This window comes from Electrophorus electricus, chromosome 2 (assembly GCF_041902795.1).
Source record: "Electrophorus electricus isolate QZ-2024a chromosome 2, ASM4190279v1, whole genome shotgun sequence".
Taxonomy (NCBI): Eukaryota; Metazoa; Chordata; class Actinopteri; order Gymnotiformes; family Gymnotidae; genus Electrophorus; species Electrophorus electricus.
Genome location: NC_137498.1, coordinates 26,330,237 through 26,355,404, shown reverse-complemented (window position 1 = coordinate 26,355,404; position 25,168 = coordinate 26,330,237). Strand labels below are relative to the sequence as shown.

The 25,168-nt window shown below is 41.7% G+C and overlaps 1 protein-coding gene across 5 annotated transcripts; it reads right to left on the bottom strand.

Moving 5' to 3' along the window:
- Positions 1-1,826: 1,826 nt before the first annotated feature.
- chd4a (chromodomain helicase DNA binding protein 4a) lies at positions 1,827-24,553 on the bottom strand. 5 transcript variants are annotated; one of them, XM_027002306.3, is made up of 41 exons: positions 24,342-24,553; positions 23,673-23,864; positions 21,364-21,482; positions 20,916-21,164; positions 20,633-20,751; positions 19,591-19,859; positions 18,872-18,996; positions 18,508-18,640; positions 17,792-17,961; positions 16,413-16,649; positions 15,967-16,170; positions 15,592-15,803; positions 14,936-15,067; positions 14,717-14,816; positions 14,013-14,204; positions 12,713-12,913; positions 12,200-12,337; positions 11,835-11,956; positions 11,538-11,711; positions 11,065-11,206; positions 10,803-10,934; positions 10,599-10,716; positions 10,312-10,436; positions 10,120-10,212; positions 9,890-10,028; positions 9,570-9,739; positions 9,264-9,441; positions 8,539-8,625; positions 8,363-8,454; positions 5,513-5,646; positions 5,258-5,402; positions 4,962-5,139; positions 4,432-4,547; positions 4,119-4,344; positions 3,780-3,842; positions 3,542-3,694; positions 3,356-3,464; positions 3,104-3,236; positions 2,802-2,997; positions 2,366-2,529; positions 1,827-2,135 (listed from the first exon to the last, which is right to left on the bottom strand). In XM_027002306.3, exons 2-41 carry the CDS (start codon positions 23,734-23,736, stop codon positions 2,121-2,123), a joined length of 5,868 nt encoding a protein of 1,955 aa, XP_026858107.3. In that variant the 5' UTR covers positions 23,737-23,864; positions 24,342-24,553; the 3' UTR covers positions 1,827-2,120. The 5 variants fall into 5 exon arrangements, with proteins under 5 accessions (XP_026858107.3, XP_081553110.1, XP_081553127.1 ...); XM_081696984.1 differs by lacking the exon at positions 20,916-21,164; XM_081697001.1 differs by lacking the exons at positions 20,916-21,164; positions 23,673-23,864; positions 24,342-24,553 and adding an exon at positions 22,957-22,974.
- Between the last annotated feature and the right edge of the window lie 615 nt (positions 24,554-25,168).

Sequence of the window (25,168 nt, the reverse complement as noted above, 5' to 3'; positions counted from 1 at the left end):
TGGTCAAACAAGATGATGGGACCCCTCATAACTGCAACATTTTTATAAAGAATTTTCTTGAAACTTAGGGAACACATGGAGTCTAAACTTATCACTCATACTGAACTCATTTTATTTGTAGATGGATCCACCTTTAAAGGAAAAGGGGACAATAAGTGAGATATACTGTTGTGCATTTATTATAAGACAGTGACTAAATCCAGACTTTGTTCAAGACTAGTGTGCCTTAGCCATTTTCAGCCCATCTAGCAGAAATTAAAGCACTCACATCCATGTGAGTTATCAACTGCCAAACCATTTACATTGATCCAGGTTATATATATGGAGTTTGCCATATGCATGAGTCAGTCTAGGTAGAGATTTTATTCATGTGGCTGGCTCTCATGTTGTGCATGAAAAAGCTATTTTGGAGAACGTTTGGCAGCTAAACAGTTACCCAAAAGATTGGCCAATGTGAAATGTGCATGACAGATGTAGTAGATGGGTGGAGACACATACGTCACACATTCTTAATGGACTCAGTCCACAACCAACTACACTACCCACAAGCCTCCTGTTTGATCCAACTCCCCAAATTATTAGTCTCACTTGTGTCTTGGTTCCTGTTTCTCCCTATATATATATATATATATATATATATATATATATATATATATATATATATATATATATCCCATTTGTTACTGTGAAGTCGTTTGCTTACCTTACATTTCTGAGCCTTTATATTCATGTTAGCCTGGTTTTCAGCCTATATTCTGGATGCGTTATTCCAGGCATTCATCAATGATGTACATGATAGGAAGATTAGTAGTTGCCTAGAGAACATTTTGGTTTAGTCTGCCTCTCTCCCCGATCCCAGGTGCAACAAAGGGTACTAGAGAACGATTTGTATGTAAAGGGTGAGAAATGTGCCTTTCCTCTCCAGAACATGTTCCTAGGCTATATCATCAGTGATACTGAAAAAAAGGGGACTGACGAAAAGGACATGGTGGAAAGATTGAAAGTCTTGAAACCATTTGGTGATAGTTTTTGCAATTATTTTTAAAATCATGCTTGAGGAGTGTTGATAAACTGTAGCCATTGAACTTGACTGGCCACACTGACACCATGCCAGACACTTGTAAGAAATGTTCTGATGACATTCTGAACACCAATCTTAAATTCAGACATTATTTAACTACTTGTAGCCTATTGTCTTGCATGAGTCTCACCGTCTTCCTTTGGTCCCTCTGACCCACAAGCTATTTTCAGTCACAGGATAACTTCACTGGAAGTATGTAGAATTTGCAGCATTCTTGGTAAACAGATTGTGTGAAAAGCCCAAGAGACCAGCTCTTTATGATCCTGGAAACATTATGCCTAATATAAGCCATCATGCAACATTTGTAGTCACCCAGTTCTCATTTTACCCATTCCAACACTGATGCTAGAAATACATGCCTGACTCTTTACCTCATATACCTCGGTCAATTGACATGACTTGGTTGAATGCAACACTTGTACGAAGGTGACAGTATACCTAATAAACATGTATTATTAGACCATCCTGTACAACTCAAAATGGAATCACAACAAATACACAAATGCTTGGCAATATACATTAGTTTTAACATTGCTTGTCAATGTCTTTTTTTTTTTTTACTTTTTGCTTTGAATGTACATGAACAAAATTAAACAGATTTCTGAGAATATTTAAGGTAAAAATAAATAAAGAGCCAGAGCCCAATTTATGGAGTTCTCAAAGGTGTTTAAACACGCAAAGCTATTTCAATCTATTAGTTTCTTAAGCAGTCTTTAGGCACACACTGACATCTAGGAGAGGTGTGTAAAGAGAGACAGAAGTCTTTATTACTTTTTTTAAATTTTCGGTCCCAAAAACCATAATAACATTATCAATAATATTAATAAAGAAAATACAAAAAAAAAAAAAATTCAAATAAAATAGCTTCAGTTTCCACAACCTCCAGATTTTAGCCTAAAGATTCTTGGCATGTCCATTTGTAGGTAAAGGGTGTGGCTTCAAGCTAAGGCGAGATGTCATCTTGAGGTGTCAGTCAGGAATGTAGAGGTGGGTGGGCGGCGCTTAAGGGGCAGAGTTAAGAGGTGAGGTCTAATCCAGGCTACTGTTGAGATACCTATAGCCATTAAAACAGAAAAATAATAAAATCAAGGAACGTAGTTCAGCACAAGCCCTAACCACACAATGACAGCAGGCTACTGAAAAAGGACAAAACCAGTCACTTCTCCACTCTTCATGTCAGTCACAGATCAGTACAATAAAGTAAGGCATCGATTAGTAAAGCTAACAAGCCTTTTCTAGAAAGAACACACAACTGAATGTAAAAGATCAAAGTAAAATTTGTACCTGCTGGGACTGGGTGTCGGGACCTCTGCTGGCCAAGCGGCTTAGGATATTTCTCTCAGACATCTGCAGCCTCACAGCTACAGGTGGTATCCTGGCAATGGTCGCTGGGAGACGGGTTACATCTGCTTTCATGTCGCTCAGCAGCTCCTCCAGCTGTTTCAGCACTACTCAGAATAAATGCAGAGCACACAGAGGGAATAAGAGCCAACAGGAGCAGTTTACACACAGCCCCTCAATTAAATTCTGATCTGCGTTTCTCTAGATTGGCCAGGCGTGAAAATATAAGATCATTACACTTTGAAAATCAAAAAGCAAACCACAATATATAATTGAAATGGAAAATTAGATAAATGTAATGGTTAAACTGAAACCAAACTTGAAACCAAATAGGAAACAGCAAACTGTTGTGTACTCAGTTTTCCCTGAAGCGACACACCTTTGTGTAGGACAGCATTGGCAGGCTTATTGCCGGACATGGACTCCTTGCTGAGGTGCTGATGGGACTCAGCCAGGCACTCCACTTCACTGAAGCGCGTGTTCAGAGCCATGGAGGGGTGAGAAGGGTCCTCGGTCATATTTAAGTATGCAGCCCTACGCAACTGCTCCTCAATCACCAGAGCCTGCTCCAGCAACTACGGGAGGAGTCCAGGAGAGTGTGGGCTTACAGCTTTTCAAAAAGGGAGGTTTAGTAAAGAACATATCAGGATTCTTTAATGGCTGTAATAACTAGCCCTTTACCTTAAATCTTCGGGCCAGAAACTTATTTTTGATTTCCAGGAAGTTTCCCCGATTCATCTCGCCTTTGAAGGGCTCATTGAGAATGGTGAATTTCACATCATTCTGAATGTCCTGCCAGCGAGCATAACCATGTCTGAGATCAACAGGTTAAAGATACTGCATGAGCATACACAAATATAGTGCAACGAGCGCTTACTATGATGGTGTGTACAGTCATCTCAAGCAAAGAGTAAGAACCAACGCAAAGGATACTGTATGATGCCTGCAAGAAGCCAGTAGTCATGGCGGCGATGCCAAATCTCATTAGTTTTCTTGGTGACCGTAGCTGCTCGCTCCTCATTCTGCCACAGGGAGTGCAATTCTGTGCATGACAAAATATTTAATAAACAAACAGATCAGTGGAAGCACGATGAGAGAATGAGGTCCGCTGCTTCTTACCAGTAAACCCTCCATCTGCAATGTTGAACATGAAGCGGGTCTTTGCTTTCTTCTTCTCCTCTGTGGCCCCCGACCCTCCGTCTTTGGCACTGTCTCCATTTTGCAGTTTGGCTGGTTCCTCCGTCTTACCAGTCTCCTTCTCATCCCTGAGGTCTGAAACCCAGACAAGTAGGGTGTACCAAGGACTTTCAGTGTACTGCAGAAATGCAAAACTAAGTACAAATGAGCAGAGTTCTACCTTTCTTCTCATCCAAAGCAGGGGTGGTGTCCATCTTCTCCGTTTTATTGTCTCTCTTTTCATCTTGCAGAGTACACAAAAAGGAAAACTATGCATTTAGAATTAAATCAAATCTTTCCATTAAACAAAAAATTCAAATACTACATATGCACAATAACTATACATGTGATTTTCCCCTCACCCCAACTTCCACAAATCCTGCCTTTGAGTTATAAAAAATGAGAGGTAGATTAGCTAAAGTTGTGTATAGTCACTACAATCTTTAGCCCTTGACAACTCAACAGTAAATTTCTGAAGAGAGACTAATAATCAGCCAGCAAGCCTGGGGACAGTTATCACCTTTGCTCTCAGACTCTTCACTCTTGATTTCAGATCCTTGAGGCTTTGCCTCTGCAGTCTTGCTTTGTTCCACTGCTTCTCCAGCTTTTTCCTTCTCTTTGTCCTCTTCTCCACTCTCAGCTTTCTCAGTCTCCATGGTAGATTCAGACGCCTTATCCTTCTCTTCTTTTTCCTTGTTTTCAGCAGGGGAGGGCATTTTTTCGTCTTCATCAGGAATGGCGATGACCTATGGGAAAGGCAATGGTTTAGATTTGAGATCAGGAGAGGAGTTTAAAACTCAAAACTAGCATGTCCTCTCCCACTTGACACTCACCTCTGATTCCACTTTTTTATTAGACTCCCTGCTCTCCTGCTCACTCTCACCATCTTTCTTCACTTCTTTTTCTTTTTCAGACTCTCTGCTGCCATCTTCTGACCTAGAGGGATCTTCTGTAGCATGAAGGAATGTTTTTAGTGGCCTACAGTTCTGAAGTGGGCAGTAATCCTGAGACTGGTTAATTTATTACCCAAGACATTACTCATGCAAAATTACTCTCTAAAATTTATTCCAGTTTTAATATCCAATTTCTAGAACTCCCTTAAATGTCTGTACAATATAGTCTCAAAACCAAATGTACTTTTCTCAGTTTATAATTACAAGTTATTAAAGTAATATAATATCGTTTCACATATATATTGCATATTTCCTTTGAGCTTAAATGGTGTTTATTGTTATAGAAATGCTGCTGAGTAAATAATTTGATAAACAGCACTAAACACTTTTTAAAGTACATTTAGATTTTAAAAGTATTTCAGTCCAAGCACATAAGCTCTAGGAAAGGGTGAAAAAGGGTTACACCAAACCTGGAGCAGGCGTGTTGGGCTGTGTGTCAGCTGGTGTGCCCGTGGAAGGAGTTTTCGCCGGAGAGTCCGGGTGTCCAGCAGCAGCAGCAGCAGCTGCTGCTGCTGCCTTTTTGTTTTCCTCCAGCTCCATCATCCAGGGCATGGACCACTGACCATTCACATGCTCAAACTCCTGAACCTGGCCGCAGAGATCACATCGGAGCATGAGCCACATACATTACAAAACAAACTGACCAAAACAATCCCCTATGCCAGACAGCTTAGCAGATATATCCAGTTAATATGATGCCGCTTACCTTCTTGCGGATCAGTGACATCACCCCAATCCGAGTGAGCACATGTTGCCTTGACAGCCCTTCACGTGGCACACCATCAGCAAAGGTTTCAGCACCATCAGCACCAGGCTCACACAAGTGCCTCATAAAAAGTGAGACATATGCCCTAGGACAGAGCGTAAAAGAAGGAATATTTTTACAACAGGGACAACCAAATGAACTAATTATAAATCCTTATGGCACACCATGAACAGATAAACAAAAGCAAGCTCTCACTTAAATTCCTTTTCAGATTTGCCACGCAGGTCTCTGACCAGCCATTGAGTGGTGAAGGCATCTTGTGGTGGCATCCCATAACGCATTACTGCATTTAAGAATGCCTTCCGCTGGCGAGCATTGAAACCCAGCACCTAAAACAAAAATGTCATGTTACAGTTCTTTGTCCTTCTTAAGATTACCTACCTAAATTCTTAAGTAAAAGAATATGAAATAAAATATCCAAATGTTATAAAGACACCTTCAAAAATTCAAGGGAAAAGGCTACAAAATAACGGTACACATTACAAATTTTTAAATATTCAGTAAATATAGTGCATATTATGGGGCATTTCATGAAAGTGACCTCTCCAAGTGCCATTTCTAGCCTCAAACTGGACCTCAAAAAAACAAACCAAACAAAAACACTTTACTGTAGTTCCCAACCCAGTATCACCCACCATTTACTGGTAAAGACTACACTGTGTTTTATTTTGCATATTAATGTAAATATTTAAATTATGCTTGTGGTCATCACAAAAACTATATATTTAGATTTTTAATTGTTTGCAAACGTACAAAACACACAATGAAGAAATCAAAGACAGATGTGTACCGCCTGCACCCTCCATCCAATTGCAGCCTCTGTTTAAAACAACACAGATGTACACTGCTCATTTGGCTACACTGCTCTGTAACTCACCTTCCTCTCTTACTTATTCAACATGGGAATTCTTACTAGAAATGTCTAAGTTCAACCATGAACATCCCCTCAAGACCATCCATGTTCCCAAGAGTCCTATGCTTATGCTTGGCTATTTGCTGATGAAGGATGGATATGAAAGGAAAAAAAAAAAGGCTTGTACCACTTGGAGTTGTGAAAATATATATAATATCAGAAACAGCCCACATTTCAAGTGTAGTTTAAAATATTTGACTGGCAGGAGGAATGGAAAATGTTGGTAATATTCCATACACCTTGCTCAATTTTCACTCTTCTGTTTATGGTCACCTGCACAGGTTTTGTTGCCTTGTATAACACACATGCAACTCCTTCAAGACCATCCACTTTACAATCAGTAGCTTCTTACGCCTTTACCAGGAGATGATTCCCATCTTTCATTGGAAGATCATTCCCTTTTCTTTGAGGGGAGTTTTGCTGCCTAGCATAGATAGTATAGTATGCAGGTTTGATCTAGTGCAGAAGCTGTCCGTGTAACGCTTAGAGCAACTGTCCAGCAGTGAGTGATCCAGTATGACAAAAACAAGTCCTTTTGATATATCCATCATTTCTTTGTCTTCATACAGACATTCCATGTATAGCTACTGGCTGAAACCAGCAAGAACAGTTTGTAGCCCCATTTGGTGAGCTTGACTTTTACATTGTTGTAGTGCACTTCTTGCCTCAGAGGCCAGTATGTACTTATGTACTGACAGTGGTGTTAGTGTTGAAAAGAACATGCTGAGCCATGTTTTCTGCATCATCCCATGTGATGGAAAAGGGTAAAACTCATTAGCAGGGAAAAAAAGAAAAAAAGAAAAAGTGTGTCTATTGGAATGACTTTCCATTTGCTGTAGCCATCTTTGAAAACTTTGTGCTGTCCACAATTAGTTTTGATAGTAGAAATGCTGAAGAACAGTAGCAACTACCGCAGTGGAGTGTAAGTGATGGCTGAGCTGAACTGCAACTCATAAGTTCTACCTTTATTCTCATCTGAAACAGGGGTGGTGTCCATCTTCTCATTTTTATGTCCTCTCCATGTCTTTAGCCAACATTCTTTTGGATTGTAATAGGAGTAACTGGGTTCTTTACAAACAACGGTGAGGTCATGCCACAAATCCTCCTTGTCTTGTCTTGAAACCTGAGCTGGAGCATAGGCTTGCCCTACTACTGTCCTCTGTGGGACAAGAACACCACCTCTGGATTAGGGCCTAGACCCAGTAAGGGGTTAGCGAGCCAGAGGTGGGAGCAGTATGCCTGCACAGAGAGCTTCCTCTCTTCATGCAATTTAGAATCAGTCCTATTTGCATACTCAAAAGCAAAATTATAAAAGCAAACTCTTACAAAAATGTTTCATAATCTTATTATAATACCATCAGAAACAGGAACACAATTAGTTGACAATTAGATGGTTTGTAAAAGGTGCCATCAGTAATTACTTATATTGCCATCAGCCATTATAAGTACATCTATAGATATATCAGACATGGTAACCTATAAATATTAGTGTTAAAAATAAATTTCAACAACGTCTCAAGAACTGGGTCCTCTGTGAGAAAAAGCATCTCTCATTGTAGCCTTCACAGGTATCCAATATGAGCAACTCCAAAGCAAAAACCAACAACACAACTAAACACTTTCCTGTTTTCTGATTATTATTTTTGATGCCATTTGTTTCATCATTGTTGTAAAACACCCCTTGTCTCCTGTGTTGTGCATACTTCATGCATTTTTTGCTTGATATGCACTGTAGGAAATATGTTGGTGTATATTTAATAGTAAGTGGGCCTTTTTTGTTCATTTTAATAATTTTACACTGATGAATTGTGTAGTGAATTACTTTGCATGTACAATTCAAATCTCATCAATCTTAATAGTAAGAGTCAGCCCATTTTCCATATTCATATTGGCCAGAATATGGTTTTATGAAAATAATGAACTCATTGTACGTTTCATAGCTTTCATGAATAGATATTTTGTGACCTTCAGTTTGTGAATATAATGAAAGCTAAAATAAGAGCTTACAAGGATGAAAAATTCATCAGATCCTTCAAGCTGTACATCAGTTATGTATATATTTTGTCTGTCATGCTCTGAGAATTTGAAGATTCATGAAAAAAAAGTAAAAGTTGAAGACCAACTAAGCCCACCTCAATGTTGCCTCCCACTCTGGCCAGCAGGGGGGGCAATGGTTTGTCCTTGTCATTTCTGAGGCCTTTCCTGTTGGGTCTGCGGGAATTTGCTAGATTGGGGAAACAAAATTGTAGATGAATGCAGTCTGAAATACTGTCATTTCCAAATCAATGCCATTGAGGGACCAATATACCTTCTGTGCGCTCGTCAAAGTCCTCATCTCCTTCTTCTGAGGCAACAGAGTAGTCTGACTGACCATCAGACTGGTCATCCTGCCAGTCTGTCAAAGGAAGAAAAGCATAAAATTAACATGGGGAGATGGGGCACACAAAATGGTTGCCATACCGCTGTACCCAATTGAATGAGGGGCTCCTGTGTAGTATTTATCAGATACAAGTATGATTCCTTCCTCCACACTCCTGCTCAAAAACACTACCTCAAACAGCATCTAAACAATGATGACTAAGTCAGTCAGTCAGTCAGTCAGTCAGTCAGTCAGTCATTCAGACTGAATAGAACTAAAGTGAACAAAAAGCACAACACATTTTCAGAATGTTCAAAAGCTGGCGCAAGTGACAATCTGCATGACGTAGCACATGATAATGCTGAAATGCAGTATAAATTTTTTTAACCCCAAACAGACTTTTCCAACCACGCCTCACCCACCCCAATGTCCTGACTAGTTTGTTTTAAACCCTCTGTCATCTACAGACATTTTAATAATGGCTCCATTAAGTTAATCGACTGTTATAGGTCTTGTGCTAAGAATCCCAGTTCAAACTCATCAGTACTTGTGCACAGTTAGCTTTAGAAGTATAACTGCTAACACATAGATCTAGTATGTTTTCTAGTAGTAGATCTAGGAACTCCCATGCAGAAGTGTCGGAGCGTTTGCGTACTGCAGGGTGAGAGCAGTACCTCTGTCCTCCTGAGACCCATCGTTGTAGTTGACCTGTTTGCGGATGCGCTTGCCCTTTCCCAGGTTGCGGGCCAGGTCCTCCTGTTGTTGCTCGTAGTGATGTCTGAGCAGCTTCTCCCAGTAGTCTGGGTCCACGCTCTCCTCCTGCTTAATGATCTCCCTCTGAACCTCCTCTTCCTGGGACAGACCAAAACAAGGGCAGGCCAGACATTATATCCTCAGAACGGTACTGCAAATAGAACTATGACACAAAGGAAGGGCTTTTTTTCTGTGGCGTTTGCTCAGGAAGTCTGACTCACACTCACCTCGTCTTCCTCGTCTTTGACCACATACTGAGCCACTTTGAAGGAACTGAGGTACTCATTCATGCTCTGGAGTTCCGTGTCCTCTGTAGCATCCTGGTTGCGGTCTAGCAGCCGGTCTATGGCCTTGTCATCATAATGAATCACACTGCTGTCCTCCTCCTTGTTCTCCCCTATTGAAACAAGGTGTTGAGAAGTGCAACAATATTTTCCAGATCTGATCAAGAAACAGCTGTAGTTACAGATTCGGAGCAAAACTAGCCCCAAACAGACAATAAAAGTTCTCTAGCCACTGACAAACACACTGGCTGTTCTAGACTCACCCTCTCCTTCATCCTTAAATAGCTCCTCTGTGCCAAATTTGAGGATGTCATCAAGCTCTTGCTTGGACATGGAGCCAGTTTTAGAGCCCAGGCCAGGTCGTACCACCAAGTGTGTCAACATCATTTTCTTCTTGGCCACCTTCAGGGAAGTGAATGGAAAAAAGTCAGTCAGTGGAATATAAAGGTAGAATAAGATGCATATAAAAAGGTCATCTGAAAAAGGAGAGTACCTGAGTAATTCTCTCCTCCACAGATGCTTTGGTAACAAAGCGGTAGATCATCACCTTCTTGTTCTGACCAATCCTGTGTGCTCTGCTGAAGGCCTGTGTGGGGGTTGCGGGACAAGTCAAGCCAACTGCTCACAATACTGATCTGTAAAGATGTGTGCAAAGTAAACTTTGTGGTGGTGTCCAAGGACTTGCCTGGATGTCATTGTGTGGATTCCAGTCTGAGTCATAGATGATGACGGTGTCGGCTGTGGCCAGGTTGATGCCCAGGCCACCAGCTCTGGTAGACAGAAGGAAAACAAACTGCACGGCACCCGGAGCTGGGGAAGAGATGAAAAGAAGTCAGACTACTTTAAAATCAGTGAGAGCCATTTAGTTATTGAGAGAGTCATTCTTTCTAATGACAGTGCACTGCTGGTGTACAGCCACGCCTAAGCTGTAATTAATGGACTGGTTGTTAAGACCAAATAAACAAGACTCACCGTTAAAGCGGTCAATGGCCTCCTGTCTCATTGCGCCAGTGATGCCTCCATCAATACGCTCATACTTGTAGCCCTCGTTCTCCAAAAAGTCCTCCAGCAGGTCCAGCATTTTGGTCATCTGCAACACAAACAGAACGAGCATTTGTGTTTTCCTGCTTGAGCACAGGCTGGTGTGCAGGTGTTCACCTGTGCCCACACTCGTACCTGAGAGAAGATCAGCACACGGTGGCCACCCTCTTTCAGCCTGCGCAGCATCTTCTGGAGCAGCAGCAGTTTCCCAGAAGACTTAGTGAGGGCACTACCATCGTACATCCCATTGGGCATCTTAGGTGCTTCCTGTTTCAAACAACCACTCAGGGATCACTCTACCACCACTTAAGCCAGCCATTTGCGTTTCTTCATATAGTTTTCTAATGACTGCCCAGGGAAGCATGGACACTGTGCAACTCTTGGAGAGAGAGCATACCATAGCAGCAACAGGGAAAAGGTAGGGGTGATTGCAGCATTTTTTCAGGTCCATCACCACGTTAAGCAGGGAGACTTGGTTTCCACCACCTCTGGTGTTCAGGGCCTCAAAGTTGCGGGTCAAGATGAACTTGTAATATTTCCTACAAAGAATAAAGATCGTTTCTGCCTACATATGCAAGTCTTTTCTAAAAAAAAAAAAAAAATACTAAAGATCAGGTTCAGGTACAAAGGAAAAGAAGTCTTGATGTAGTTTACAGAGGCAACAAGGATTTTGCATTAGAATTTCTTCTTAGTCCAGCAGTACAACCAGAACAACTGCTCTAGATGCAGTTCTAAACAAGCACAAGACTTAAGGTAAGCTTCTGGATTGTCTATGGTTACTTCTGCTCTCAAAGGTTAGTCTTGAGCATCCTAAGAAGAGATCCTTCCAGTACCCCCCCTTTTCTCCATTCCACTGCCTTCTTCACTCACTTCTGCATCTGGCTGAGCTCCACTCGGACAATGAGCTCGGTCTTTGAGGGCATGTGCTTGAACACGTCGGCTTTGAGCCTCCTGAGCATGTGTGGCCCCAGCATGTCATGCAACTTCTTAATCTGGTCCTCTTTAGCGATGTCAGCAAACTCCTCCAAGAAGCCCTCCAGGTTACTGGGGGAGACAAGGACCAAGTCCAGTATTAGTTACACTACTGGATGAGTGGATGGATAGGGGAATAAAAAGGGATACTATTCTCTCTGTATTCTCTACAGGCATGCACATAGACACATCTACCTGAATCTCTCAGGGGTGAGGAAGTTGAGTAGGTGGAAGAGTTCCTCCAGATTGTTCTGGAGAGGAGTTCCAGTAAGCAGCAGTTTGTGCTGAAGGGAGTAATTATTCAGTACTCTGAAAAACTGCACAGCATGCACAGAAAAAAAAGTGACAGGATTAGTATAGCAGCTGGCAATCACAACGAGGAAAGCTGTTTCATGGCCACACCTAGAAAACTATTTATCCAAACTACAGAGGTCAGCCAACTGTACTTAAAGATCCATTTCAAACTGGATAAACAGGCAAGTATTTACTGTAAATCTGAACACTCCAGCTCAATAAAAAAAGTTAAATAAATAAATTTGTCTTCATGTCTTTGGACTCACCTTAGACTGGTTGTTTTTGAGTCTATGTGCTTCGTCCACCACCAGACAGGCCCAGTCAATGGAGCCCAGGATGGCCATGTCAATAGTAATTAACTCATAGGAGGTCAACAAAACATGAAACTTCACCGAAGCCTCTTTCTACAAGCAGGACAAAAAACCATTACGTGCAACACCGGAAAATATAAGTGGGTGACAACTGTTAACTCCCCCCCCCCCCACAATTCACCATGATAGAAATGGCAAACTGTATGGGAAATTATGGGTCTACTATGGTTCTAGTATGTCACTTTTGTTTTTGAAATTAAATTTAAATATGGAGAAATGCTTAAAAATTCATGTGATGACCATTTTTGAGAAGTATGAAAAAACTGTTTGCTGTTGCTGCATAAATGGCCCAGGACTTTTGCGTACAGATGTTATCCTCTATGCCTTGTGATGTATTAATCAATAAAACTAATTAAACCAAACCACCTTTTACTCTGCACTGTACACAGTCATTGAGACTGAACTCACCTTCATCCTGGAAGCTTTCTTGCCTCCACGGATGGCATTATCCTCAAAAGAGAATTCATTCTCCCGGATCACAGCTCTGCTGTCCTTGTCACCTACGTAGGTGACTACGTACATATCTGGAGCCCACATCTCAAACTCTCTTTCCCAGTTAATGATGGTTGAGAGGGGGGCACTAACCAGGAATGGACCCTTAGAATGACCCTACAATGGAAGGAAAAACAAAGCATGACAGAAATCAAAGACAAAGTTATTTGAGTAATTGTCACACTTGGATGTTTATTCTGGATATGGGCATTCCATTAAAATTAGTATTTTCTCCCTCATCATTTTCTTCTAAAAAAGGCAGGATCAAAAAATGAGGAGAGGATTCTGAAAGGATTCATGCATTTTGTAAATGGCTCCACAAGACACAAAATAAAGAATATCACAGAGGGAGACAGCACAACTATACAGAGAGAACTGTATTCAATTCCAACAAAAAATATTCTAGTAATTAGATGTTTCTGAGCAACTAGAGGCAACTACTACCCAGACTACATCCACATAAAGCAGAACACTGATGGCTCTCCTATAGAATAAAACCAATGCTTACATTCTGCACCTTAGCCAGTAGGTGGCAGACATGCTGTTCTAAAGCCATATATAGGCAATGATGTCCATCCATGTTGATTAAATCTGCAGTTCATGATTTGCTCTCAATTCAAAATGGCAACCCTGCTCCCTAAAGCATTAGCACCTTTGGGGGCAGGGGGGCAAACACTACACAAACACACAAGGTATACACACGCACCCCCAAAAGACAAGCACCCACCCACACAATAGACAAGCACCTATACCCAAAGACAAGAATACATGTATACGTGTGTGTGTGCTTGCCTTTGTATGTGTGCATGCTTGTCTACACCCACACACACACACAAAGGCAAGCACAGGTGCACATGTAGACAAGTACAGACACATCCATCACACAGACAAGCATGCATGCATGCACCCTCAAAGTACCAACACCAACCCCAAGACAAGCAAACAGCACACCCACTGCCAAGGACAAGCACAGTCACACAGACACACCCACACTCAGACAAGCGTGCGCATGCACACTGCCACACAGACAAATGAGCACACCCCCAACAAGGACAACTGCAACCACACACGCTCAAGACAACCCCACAGTCTTAAACATAGACAAGTGCACATGCGCACACAACCCCACAAAGACAAGCACACACAAAACAAGCAAAAAAAGATGCAAATACTCCCATTCCCCCCCACCCGCCCCAAAATGTGCGCACACACAAACCTCTTTGTACAGTGAGTAGAGGAACACAGCAGTCTGCACAGTCTTCCCCAGGCCCATCTCATCAGCCAGGATGGTGTCTGTGCCCTGAGCCCAGGAGAAGCGCAGCCAGTTCAGGCCTTCCAGCTGGTACGGGTGCAGTGTGCCCCCTGTCGAGTCCAAGTACTCAGGCTGACGCTCAAACTTAATGGTGGGCTGAAAGAGAGGGCCAAAGCCTGACTTTCAGCTTCAAGCTGTTAAAAGTACCCAAAATCCGAGACCTGGACCACTAAAATCCACAAAGCAATCAGACTTTAAAGCTGTGCTGAACTTAATACATTAAGCCTTACATAATATAGGCATTACATAAAACATTATGTATAATGCTAGTTATGTTATGTTTCAGACTGAACTGCTCTACACTTTTAGCAAAACCGAAACTGGGCACACAAACTGTTCCAAGACTGCAAAACAATGTAGCAAAGCTTGTAAAAAGCAGCTCTAATGGAAAACTTTGCCCAAAAAGTGACAGCAGCAAGCAATACATGCCGTGAAACTGTTGCCTTCGTCTGCTATGCTAAAAATATATAATATTTTTATAATATAAATATTACTATAATATAATATTACTATAATACTATAATATTACACTAATTTTCAGCAAAAGTGCTGCTGTGAGCAGAGCCCTCTGGATCTGATGTGCACTAGTACAGCAAGGGCTCTCTCACATCCACAACAGGGTTCTCTGGAGGTCTGTCCAGTCGCTTTATTTTGCCTTTGAGCTTCAGTTTCCTACTTGGTCTCCCATCGTCTCCCATCATTAGCTCCCTAAGAAAGAGATTGACTGTATATGAATATGCAGGTATCCACACACTGCACTGTCTCTGTGTGTGGTGTCAAGCAGGGATCAGGTACTTTGGGATTCCAGGAGTGCACCCATGTCATACCTGTGGTTCCAGTACTGTATTTTATAAGCGTCATATTCTGGGATCTCCATGTCCTCTGACTCCCAGGTAGCCTGATCATATGGCAGGTCTCTCCACTTGATGAGGTAGTGACAGTTGTTTTTCTTATCCACACTGGAAAATGTACATTTTCAGCATTAGACAGACAATCCTTATCCCGATTGACTTACATACATTTGTCAGCATGACAGTATGTGTGCTCCCTGGTAACCCGTGACCTTAGTGCCGTCGGCATCTTGTTCTACCTGCTGTAGCAGGCGAGCTACAACAGCAAGAAAAGCATTAATGCATTTACAGTTTTTAAGTCTCAGTCTGTGTAAAATAATTTAAGGAACATGCACCTGAAGATTTACTCCAGGGCAAACTTATAAAACCAATGATGCCAACTATTCCGGTTACTGAATGCGCTCACAGGGGTCACTGTTCAAGAGCCTTGCATGCTGAATAACATACAAACTTGCATAAAAAGAGCAAGGGTGTTACAACACACACAGCATGTATGAGCTCGACAGTATAGCGTTGTCCTATGCTGTCCACTGCAGATACAGACAGCCTGATGTCATAAAGGGGGTTAGCTATGGAACCCTGCGTACTCTGGTGCTCAACTGCAACTGAAGCAGCCGTGACCTCCGACTGACCTGTGGTTAAGGATGCGGTGGATCATCATCCACTCCATCTTGATGCCAAAACGGTAATACTTCTCCTCCATCTGGGCGTAGATGGGGTCTTTGTTCTTCCTCTTGTCACTCTTGTCGTCGTCCCCATCGCCTCCGAAGTCTATGGGCGGGGGCTCGTCCATGTCGTTCTTGCGCTGGTAGTTTCTAAACATCACCTGGCAGTGCAGTTCCAGCTGAGGAAGAGAAAGAGAGAAAGGAAACTTCACTTCCCAATCGGAGTTAGCCTTACAGCATTTGAACAACCCGACAACTAGAGCGCTACAGCTCGACAGCTTCATTCTTAACTTTTTTGCATTACTTAATTCTCAGAGGTTGTAAGCACACATGTGCACAGACCTGCAGCTCAGACACCCAAGAGCAGTGCCAGTAGGACATATTTTGCCACTTGGCAAAGAATTCCCTCTCAGGCCGGCCTGCCAGCGGGGGAGGATCAGGGGAGTCGGCTGGGAGCTCAGGAGGCCGAGGTACAGGGGTGGGGGGTGGGGGGTCGCCCCAGCGCCATGTCAGGATCTTCTGCACTTTCCCCTTCATAGGAGGGCACTAAGGCAAAGAACAAGGCGGGGGGAAAAACTCCATAACAATGGCCCCAATGAGATACAATTTTTAAATACCAAGATTAAATGTTTTGCATGTCAATCAACAATAAGGTAATAAATAACACTTTAGGTCATTCTAAATCTTCTGAATTTTTGGTGCTGAATAATGTTACAAATATTAACCATTACCAGCACCACACTTGAGTAGATTGGTAACCCTGCTTATCTACTTGAGTTTACACTCACGGTGCAGCGAGGACAGATCCACTCTCCGTTGGGGATCTCGGGCAGGGGCGGGTTGAGGCAGTGGATGTGGTAGGAGGAAGGGCAGGAGTCGCAGCACAGCAGCTCTCCCCCATCCTTGCACACGCGGCAGAACTCCATGTGGTGGTCGTCCTCCTCAGCCTCGCCTCCAGCCATGTCATTCTCCTCCTCTCCATCTGAGCCCTCCTCACGCGCCTCCCACTGAATCCCCTCCTTCTCCTGAAAGAATACATTTTTCAAAAGGCAACCAAACATTTCAACAACTGAAATATAGAGACGTCTGTATGTATTAGGTAAGGATGCATGATATATCCTTTTGTTAATCAATACTGCAATATTGGCCCTCAATACTGACGCCTCAGAAGGGTGCAATATGCAAATGAGGCTTCTCATCACACTTGTGTGAGCATCCAGACCAGTCTCAGACACTGCAGATGAGCACTTCCTGGTTGCTTTGATGAATCACAACATTCACATGATCCAACAAATGTAAATAATTTTGGTAAAAATAATAATAGTAACAATCAACATCTTTAAATCACATCACTCCAAAGGATAAAACACTCATTAATACATTGCAAAACAACTTTCAATGGTGACACGCAGCTACATGTCTCAATATAGTGATTTCTCCATTATCAAATCTACCCAAATATTAGACGATTCCCTTAAGATTGGGTCTAGCATCACTAACAAAATGGCAATAAAACTGACAAGCTTAAGTAGGACAAAGTGTCAAAATCAAAACTAGGTCATTCAAATCAGGCATCCTAAAGCCAAAAAGACTGAATACACAAAGCTTTTATTTAGGTTATGCTGAATAGCTTTGTGTCACATCACCTGGCAACTGAACATCTTAAACTGCTCCATTTGTTAGCCTCAATTTGTCTGATTTAAAAATCAGCAGCAACCCTTGTTAGCTGCTTCTCCTCTGTGGGTTCAGATTAAGGAGTTTCCACACTTGGTGCTTTTCCACCGTCACTAGCTGGGGCAGGCTTTAAATCAGGGGCCTTTTCCACATCTAGCCTACATACAGAACACCCATCCTGAAACAACCCTGTAAACTCGTTGAGCCAGTCAGGTAACAGCAGAGTCAAGACTTTTCAGGGCCAACTTGACAAACAGCAAATTTCAGAAGGCAGCATTATACTTGGCATCAGATGGTTCCAAATTTGGATGGAAAGCTGATGAAATTAGTGATAAATAAAAAGTTCTATTTAAACAGGCTGTTCTTTAAAATGACTTCATTAATGACTTGTTCTCTTTTCTGAACAGTAGTGTTTTTATTTTTTGGACAGTGTAAAAACAGCAAGTGACAGCAGTGATTAAAAAAGGTAAAACATTTTGAGATCACCACGTACACAGTGCGGACAGCTCCAGGTGCCTTCTGGGGCTTTCTCCATGTCAGGGTCCAGGCAGACCATGTGGTAGGCTCTGGGGCAGGTGTCGCATAAAATGATCTCCCCTCCCTGCTGACACACCTCACAGTAGTCTTGGTGGTCAGTCTCGTAGCCATCAGCATCATCATCCACTGAATCAAAGAAAAGGGGGGAGCAGAAGTGAGCTTAAAAGAAAACCTAGAGTCATTAATATGGAGCAGAACTATATTAGGTGTCAGAAAATGACAAATACTACAGTTAGATCTGATCTGTTTAGGGCTACATGGAAGAATAAAACAAAGATTCTGATATGGAGTCCATAAACCAGTACTCCAGTATGTAAAAATAAATAAATAAAAATAAATAAACAAAAATAAAAACAAAAACAAAAACACTGAATTATGCCCAGTTGATGTCTATGGAAGCACTTTTTTGGCCCCATTTGTAACTGTATATCCAAGTATTTGGTAAGAAGCCTCCCAAAAATCATATTAAACAGTTCAGATTGGTGAATGGAAAGTGTTTGAAAGGTTTAAAGCTGAAGTATTATTTTAACATGAGTTATTGAAACCTCTTTTATCCAATTCAAGCTTGTGGGCCTCTTAGTCGCCTGATGGATTTCTTGCCCACACAAAGACTCTTTCCCATACCATCAGCCAACTTGCTGAAGCCATCAAAAGTGGTGAAGATACCCTAACCTTTCTTCTTCTTCTTGGGCTTGGGCTTCTTCTTCGAGCGGCTGCTGCGGCTGTTTGAGCCATCTGACACAGAAACGCTGTTCATGCTGCCATCGTCAAAGTCGCTGTCCACATCCATGTCGTCTTCTTCACTCTAAACAAGTAATTGTGAAAGGGAATGAATAACTACAAACTAGCCATAGGGAAAGACATGAAATTTGAAGTTTTATTTGTTGGGCTTGCAGGGTGTTCATTTGACCCTTTAAAACATTTAGGAATCAGACGAAACTCATCAAAATGAGTGAGATACGCTTGTCAAAAGAGGTTGCTTGAGAAATCTGCAATAGCAAAAAAAATAAAGTGATAAAGTGGAAAGCAGACATACGGAGGAGCGCTTTCTCTTGCTGTTGAAGCCTCCTAGTTTGATCTTCAGCGGGGCAACCTTTTTGGTTTTAACCTTCTTCTCCTGAGGTTTGGGGGCAGGCTTGGACTTCTTACGTGCATTAGGACCTTAAAATGAGTTGCCAGAAAATTTCTAAACATCAAACTACACAAGACCACAAAACATGTACAAACACACTCAAAGTTATCCTTAAATGAGTGCCTTAATCTATTGCATGATACATCAGATTTAAGAATTTATTTTGACCAAGCCCTAAAAGGTCAATGAACTTTACTTTTTAAACAAATAGTGCAGCATTTTTAGCCACCCAAGCTCTCAGGGGAGCTCCGTCAGCTTTCTTTCTCATGTGCCTCCGCCCACTCAGGCAGTACCAGAGTGGCATCAGTTATCTAGGGCAGCCATTTTGTGTCCAGATGTATTCATCAGCAGTAAGCTTTCTTTAGGGAAACAGCATAATACCACTAAGCTGCAGTTAAAGGATGCATCACTTAGAGAAGCTGTAGATTAGGGGAGCAAATGGGTGCTCTCAAAAGGAATTCAACAATTCATCACACTGACCCAAACTGTTATTTCAGCCTCTGCAAGCAATTAGTTGTAATTGCAATTCAGAAACCAAACTTGTATTAATAGCACACCTTACAAATGACCATTTCTGGTGAAGCTGCCCTCAAACCTGGAAAAACACGGGAGGCTATGCTCACCCTTGCCCTCTTTGGTCTTAGCCTTGCGGAGTGGAGGGGCAGGAGGGGGCTGGGGCTCGGCTGAAGGGGGCATGGCAGGGATGGCAACTGGGGCCTCAGCCGCCACCATACTCTCCACGGCCGCAGCCACATTAGCTGCTGCCAGGGCTGCGTTGGCCGTGGCGGAGCCGCGCAGCGGGTTGTTGGTGCTGAACTCGCGCCACTTCGCCCCCAGCACCATCATCATCTTGGAGACGGCAATCTTGGGATTTTTGGCAGCGATCAGAGGCCTGGGAGAGATATGAAGATGACGACTGGTGATGTGGGATGATGCATAACTTTTTTTTAAAACATAGATGTTGTTTCCAATTCATCAAGAGAGTATTAAGGGAAGCAACTCTGTCTGATCCTTCGTTAATACAAAATAGAAAGCACATTAACAGCTATGGTGCTTCTAGAGATTGCTTCGTCAAGAACTGATCACAAATACACCAGGCAACCATTGTGACTGCACCACATAAACAAAACAAAAATACACACACACACAAGAATTGAACACAGGCATGAAAAACGTAAATCTCCAACATGAATGACTGCTACAATTACTACTCTTGATTAATTTTAAAAATGACATGTACTTAAACTTGTAAATTGGCTAATATTTAAGAAGAGCATGATAGAAATTTACCTTTAAGAAAATATAATGTAAACATAAATATATTTAAAATACTAGTTTATCATCATAAAACACACACACAGCAATCTCTTGCATATTATGCTTCTGTGGCTACATACATCCTCTTTAATCACCAAGTACATGTCTTGTTTTTAAATTTTAGTTTTTATGTATTGCAAAAAGAAACTGCAATACCAGTTAGATCTTAAAGGAATTCTATGGTAGGCACAACTGCTTGCAAATAAAACATGGCAAAATTTGCAATAAAAAGGTATATAAATAAAAAGTGCTGCATAGTGTTGTAATAATTACTAGACTACTGGTTTACAAGTTGTTTTTAAAGTGTGACTCATTATGAAATTAGTTATTTTTCTCAAGTTTTCATACCTGACAAACTGACTGAAGGCCTTATAGTTGGTGAGAGATCGGTAGTCCTCCTCAGTAAAGACATGGTCAATGTCCTCCATACCCCAGGTATCCAACAACTGGGCGGAGGTCTTGGGCTCCTGGAAAACAATTTCAAAGACATTGCCTTAGCAAATATTGCAACAACACGATTGCTTATTTACACATATTACTCAATTGATGAACCCTGCCTTGAGTAAGTCCCCATAGCTCAGGCAAAACAAGTCATTGCCATTGGTAATGCTCTAAACTGCCTCTCACTCACTGAGCTATCATCGTCATCTTCATCCTCCTCTTCCTCAGGTTCTTTCCTCTTGGAAGCAGCCAAGCTGGAGTTCCTTTCAGCAACACAGCTGTTCCTTTTCTTGTCTCTGGAGGCATTGGCTCTTTTCTTCTTCTTCCTGCCAGGTGTGTAGTCACTGCCCTCACTATCCGAGCGCCCCCCAGCCCCGTCCTCCTCCACCTCATCTATGTCACCTCCATCTATGGGCTCCGGAGAGCTGATTGGGATGTCCTGGAGCACCCAAGTAGGTATTAGAGCAAAGACAAACTGTTGATAGCAGCAGGGGGAAGGGGTTTGTGGAGTGCTACTTTAGAAACCTTTTTTTTTTTAATTCTACAAACTTTCATCACAAATGTACCATTCATTACCAACAAAAGTTTTTTTTAATCTATTATTTGGCCAGATGTGGCGGATCTACCATCATTCCTACCTCCCTACGAGAGCGCTGTCTCTTGCTGCTTTTACTTTCACGACTGCTCTTCTTGGCCTTCTTTTTCTTCTTCACTTTAGGGACTTCATTTTCTGACAGGTCTTCCTCCAAGTCATCATCTGTAGGATAAACAGATTATACCTGTATGTTCATTCATTCTAAACAAACAAGAGGTTTACACAAACACATTTAGCCAGTCAGTCTACAGTCATAAAGTAGACACACTATGAAACTGACATGTGACTGTTGATCACTGCTCTGGGTGAAAGAGCTTTAACAATGTAGTCTGGCAGACATAGCACAACTTGGATGCCTTCTACAGCATTGAATATGTGGATAAACTGTCACAATCTGGCCGTAAAAGTTTTGAAAAAAAAGTCCGCTATTGCATCAAAATATAGTTGTTCAAAAATGTGACTGTACATTCAAAATAACATGAACATCAAAAGCTATAAGTGAAAAGTGTGATTTTATCATGTGAAGCACACAAACCTCAATATCCATACAAATGGTAGTGTCTGCAAGGTCATGTAAGCCTTTAAATTAACAGTGAGCATATGCAAATAGAGTTGTAGACCATTCCTTTTCAGATAAGCTTTTAGTAGGTCAAATAAGAGACTAGGTACTGGTCATGTGGTTTGTATTATTCCCCCGGTCAAGCTCTCACCTTCTCACTAAATATTTTAGTAGCATACATAAAACCTGAACCTTCATGCAGGAAAGTGATTTGAATAGGATATGATAGCCCATGCAAGTCAGTGCAGTGTTCTGGTGCTTAAATGAATCATACCAATAAACGTGGAGTTCCAACAATATACTAAACAGAAAACGTGGCAGCTGAATAGTGTTAATGTTCATTTGAAAGTAAGTTTTGTTACTTAGTTGAAGTTAGTTATATCAGAAAGTCTTTAAACGTGAAGTACCACCATTTAGACATTACCCATGTCACCTACCACAAAAGAAGAGTTCGAAAGAATAATACATGACCGGAGAAAAAGCTAACGTTACTCCACACAATACAAACGTTCATTTCATAGCTGCATGTCGAGCTTCATGCACTGCGGCTCTTTGCTGGTCTCTGCGCTCACATGCCATCACCGAGTTACCTAACTAAACGTCCTTTGTCAAGTTAAAATGTACATCATAAACGACTGATTTAATTCACTATACTGAAATTTAAAACACAAAAGAAACCCACAACAATTCAGTATTAAACCAGGCATATCCAAACTCATGCTATAACCAAAACCTAATAAATTGCAACAAGTTGTAGGCTTACATTATAAATTGGGAGTGTAGTTCTTAATGAAATAACCGTTGAAGCGATGACCCCGGCAGCAAGTAAAATAAACAGGCTCACAATCTCGCAGATTTGACGCTTAATTAACTAGGTTAGCTAACCGCTAACCTAGCTAGCCTAACCTAGCCTGGCACCCTATATTAAACGACATGAGGGGAAACCCCCTTTCGTTTTCTCTCATTAACGTACTTAAATCAATCATTCTCCTCTCAATAATCTTGTGATACAGACAGACAAGACAAAGCCACGAACGTCTTTATCATTTTCTCCGCCAGACACACACAAACCCGTACATTATCTGAGGTAGCCACTTAGGTTAAGTGTTGAGATGGTGCATCAGCGAAAAGCGTGTGGATTCGTCGTGCTAAACAAACGTCATCAGCTAGCCGGCTAACCTCGAGCTCACCCGCACGCGAAGATACCGGTAGGCCGCGAGACAGTGATGCCGGGAAAAGTACCCACACATTATAGGTACCACAAGGCAAAAAAGTTGACAAGTAGACATATTTACAGTTCTGTAACGCAATAATTGACAATTTTACTGCATTTACTAAGTTTTATGGGCAGTCTCGGGTTTTGGACAGTCTGTTTGCTGGCTAAATAAGCTAAGATAGCCGTTAGCTAACTACCTAGCTAATAGAGGTTGGCACAATACCAGCAAAGGTTGAGTTGGTTGGTAGTTGATTTCAGTGCATGGCGAGAACCCCTAGATAAAAAACTTAAAACGTAAACTATGTTTTAAACGAAAATTAGTGGTTAGTAAACTAGCCAGGAAAGTTGATTGAAGTAGATAGATTTTGCCCAGTTTAACTCAAAAGTGGCTGTGGCTTTCCAGTTTTCAGTGGATAAAGTTTTTTTTATATATATATATAGTTAAACCATTTCAAAAAGCTAGCACATATCTGGAAAAAAAACTGCGGAAGCAAAAGTCGTTCGATGCGCGCTGGGAAACTGTGTTAAAAACAATTTAAACAGCTAGCTAGCTAACCTAGGCATCCCAGCTACATACCTTGCATCATGGACCGGTCTTCTGTTGGTCCAAAATCATCTCTATCGTCATCACTTCCAGACATAATATTTCTGTATTTTCACCGTTTGGTTAGGCAGAAATAGACCGTTCTTTTATTCCTTTCACCCAATCTTGTGTCTTCCCGAAGCAAGGCGGGAGGAGGGAGAGCCGGTTCGAAGAGGTGGAAATTAGCTTAAAGAACAGTAAGAAAACGGAAGTTAGTGGCTATTGATAGTCAGTGTATGTCACCTAATTTAAAATAATCCCCATTCCTCATTTTTTAGATTCGAGTTTTCTTTTTAGCTAAACATATACACACATTGGTAACTTAAAAAGGAATGTACAACGGCAGCTACAAGTTAGACCAAAACAGACACCTATACGAATGGTCCACAACATAACCCACGTTAGCTAACCATCAAACTAGCTACAGAGCTAGCTCTTTTACCAACGAGAAAGCTATGAAGGCTAACAAGTGTGGCTGTTAGCAGTGCCGGCCAATTTCGGAGGCACGGTGGAATCATTGTGTTATGTTAGCTGCATGCTCTGTGTGCGAAGAAAAACACACAGAACTTCGCTTTTGTTTAGTATTCGCTCGATTTACAAATGTACACCAGGTGATATCCCTCGAGAAACATAAATAGACAATGTAACGTTTAGTATACTCACATAACTTATATGCCCGTTGCTTGAAAAAGAGCAAAATTGTGAAGCAGCCTACAAGTATGTAGTTTCCACCCCTGATTATATCCTATTTGAGCAGCAGTTACATGTAGGTTAAATATTACGTCTTTGTTAATTAACCAGCTAAAGCAATATAATTTCCTCCGGTGTGGGATAACGTACGACGTCGCCGTCTCTCCCTCTCCCACTAACACCCCTTGCATACACACAAAGAGATCAGGGGGCAGACATCCCATAATAACCCCCCCCCACATACACTTACCCCTCCCCCCACTCTGCATAGTTACCTTGCAAGATACAGACCATAATATTTCCCCCCCCCACGCACTCTCTTCCCCATTCCACCATGCCCCTTAGCAACCGTTACTATGGAGACATTTACCCCTCCCACCCGCGTCAACATCCCATAATAATAACTGAGCGTAGTCACTGACATCCCACAATAAGCATAACTCCAAAAAGAGCAAGCAGGAGAAAGAAAATACACGTCACATGGCAACTCCACGCCACATGACTACATCCTTTCAGTCCCGCTCAAACCTACTGTACTTGTATGTATGCCCAATGTATAGGATCACATGTAGGCCTATCTCTGATTCTGTGCATGTAGCATTTGATCTTATTAATTAAAGAGACATACAGGAAATCATATAAATAGCATATACATGTTATCACATGGAGGGCACATACCAGTTTCTCTAAAATATAAAATGCATGAATTTAAATCCAGAACTTCAAAAAGTTCCTATAGGCTTAACTATAAAACAAAAGCTTGCAGTGCATGTGTTTTTAACAACTTGATGTTCATAAAC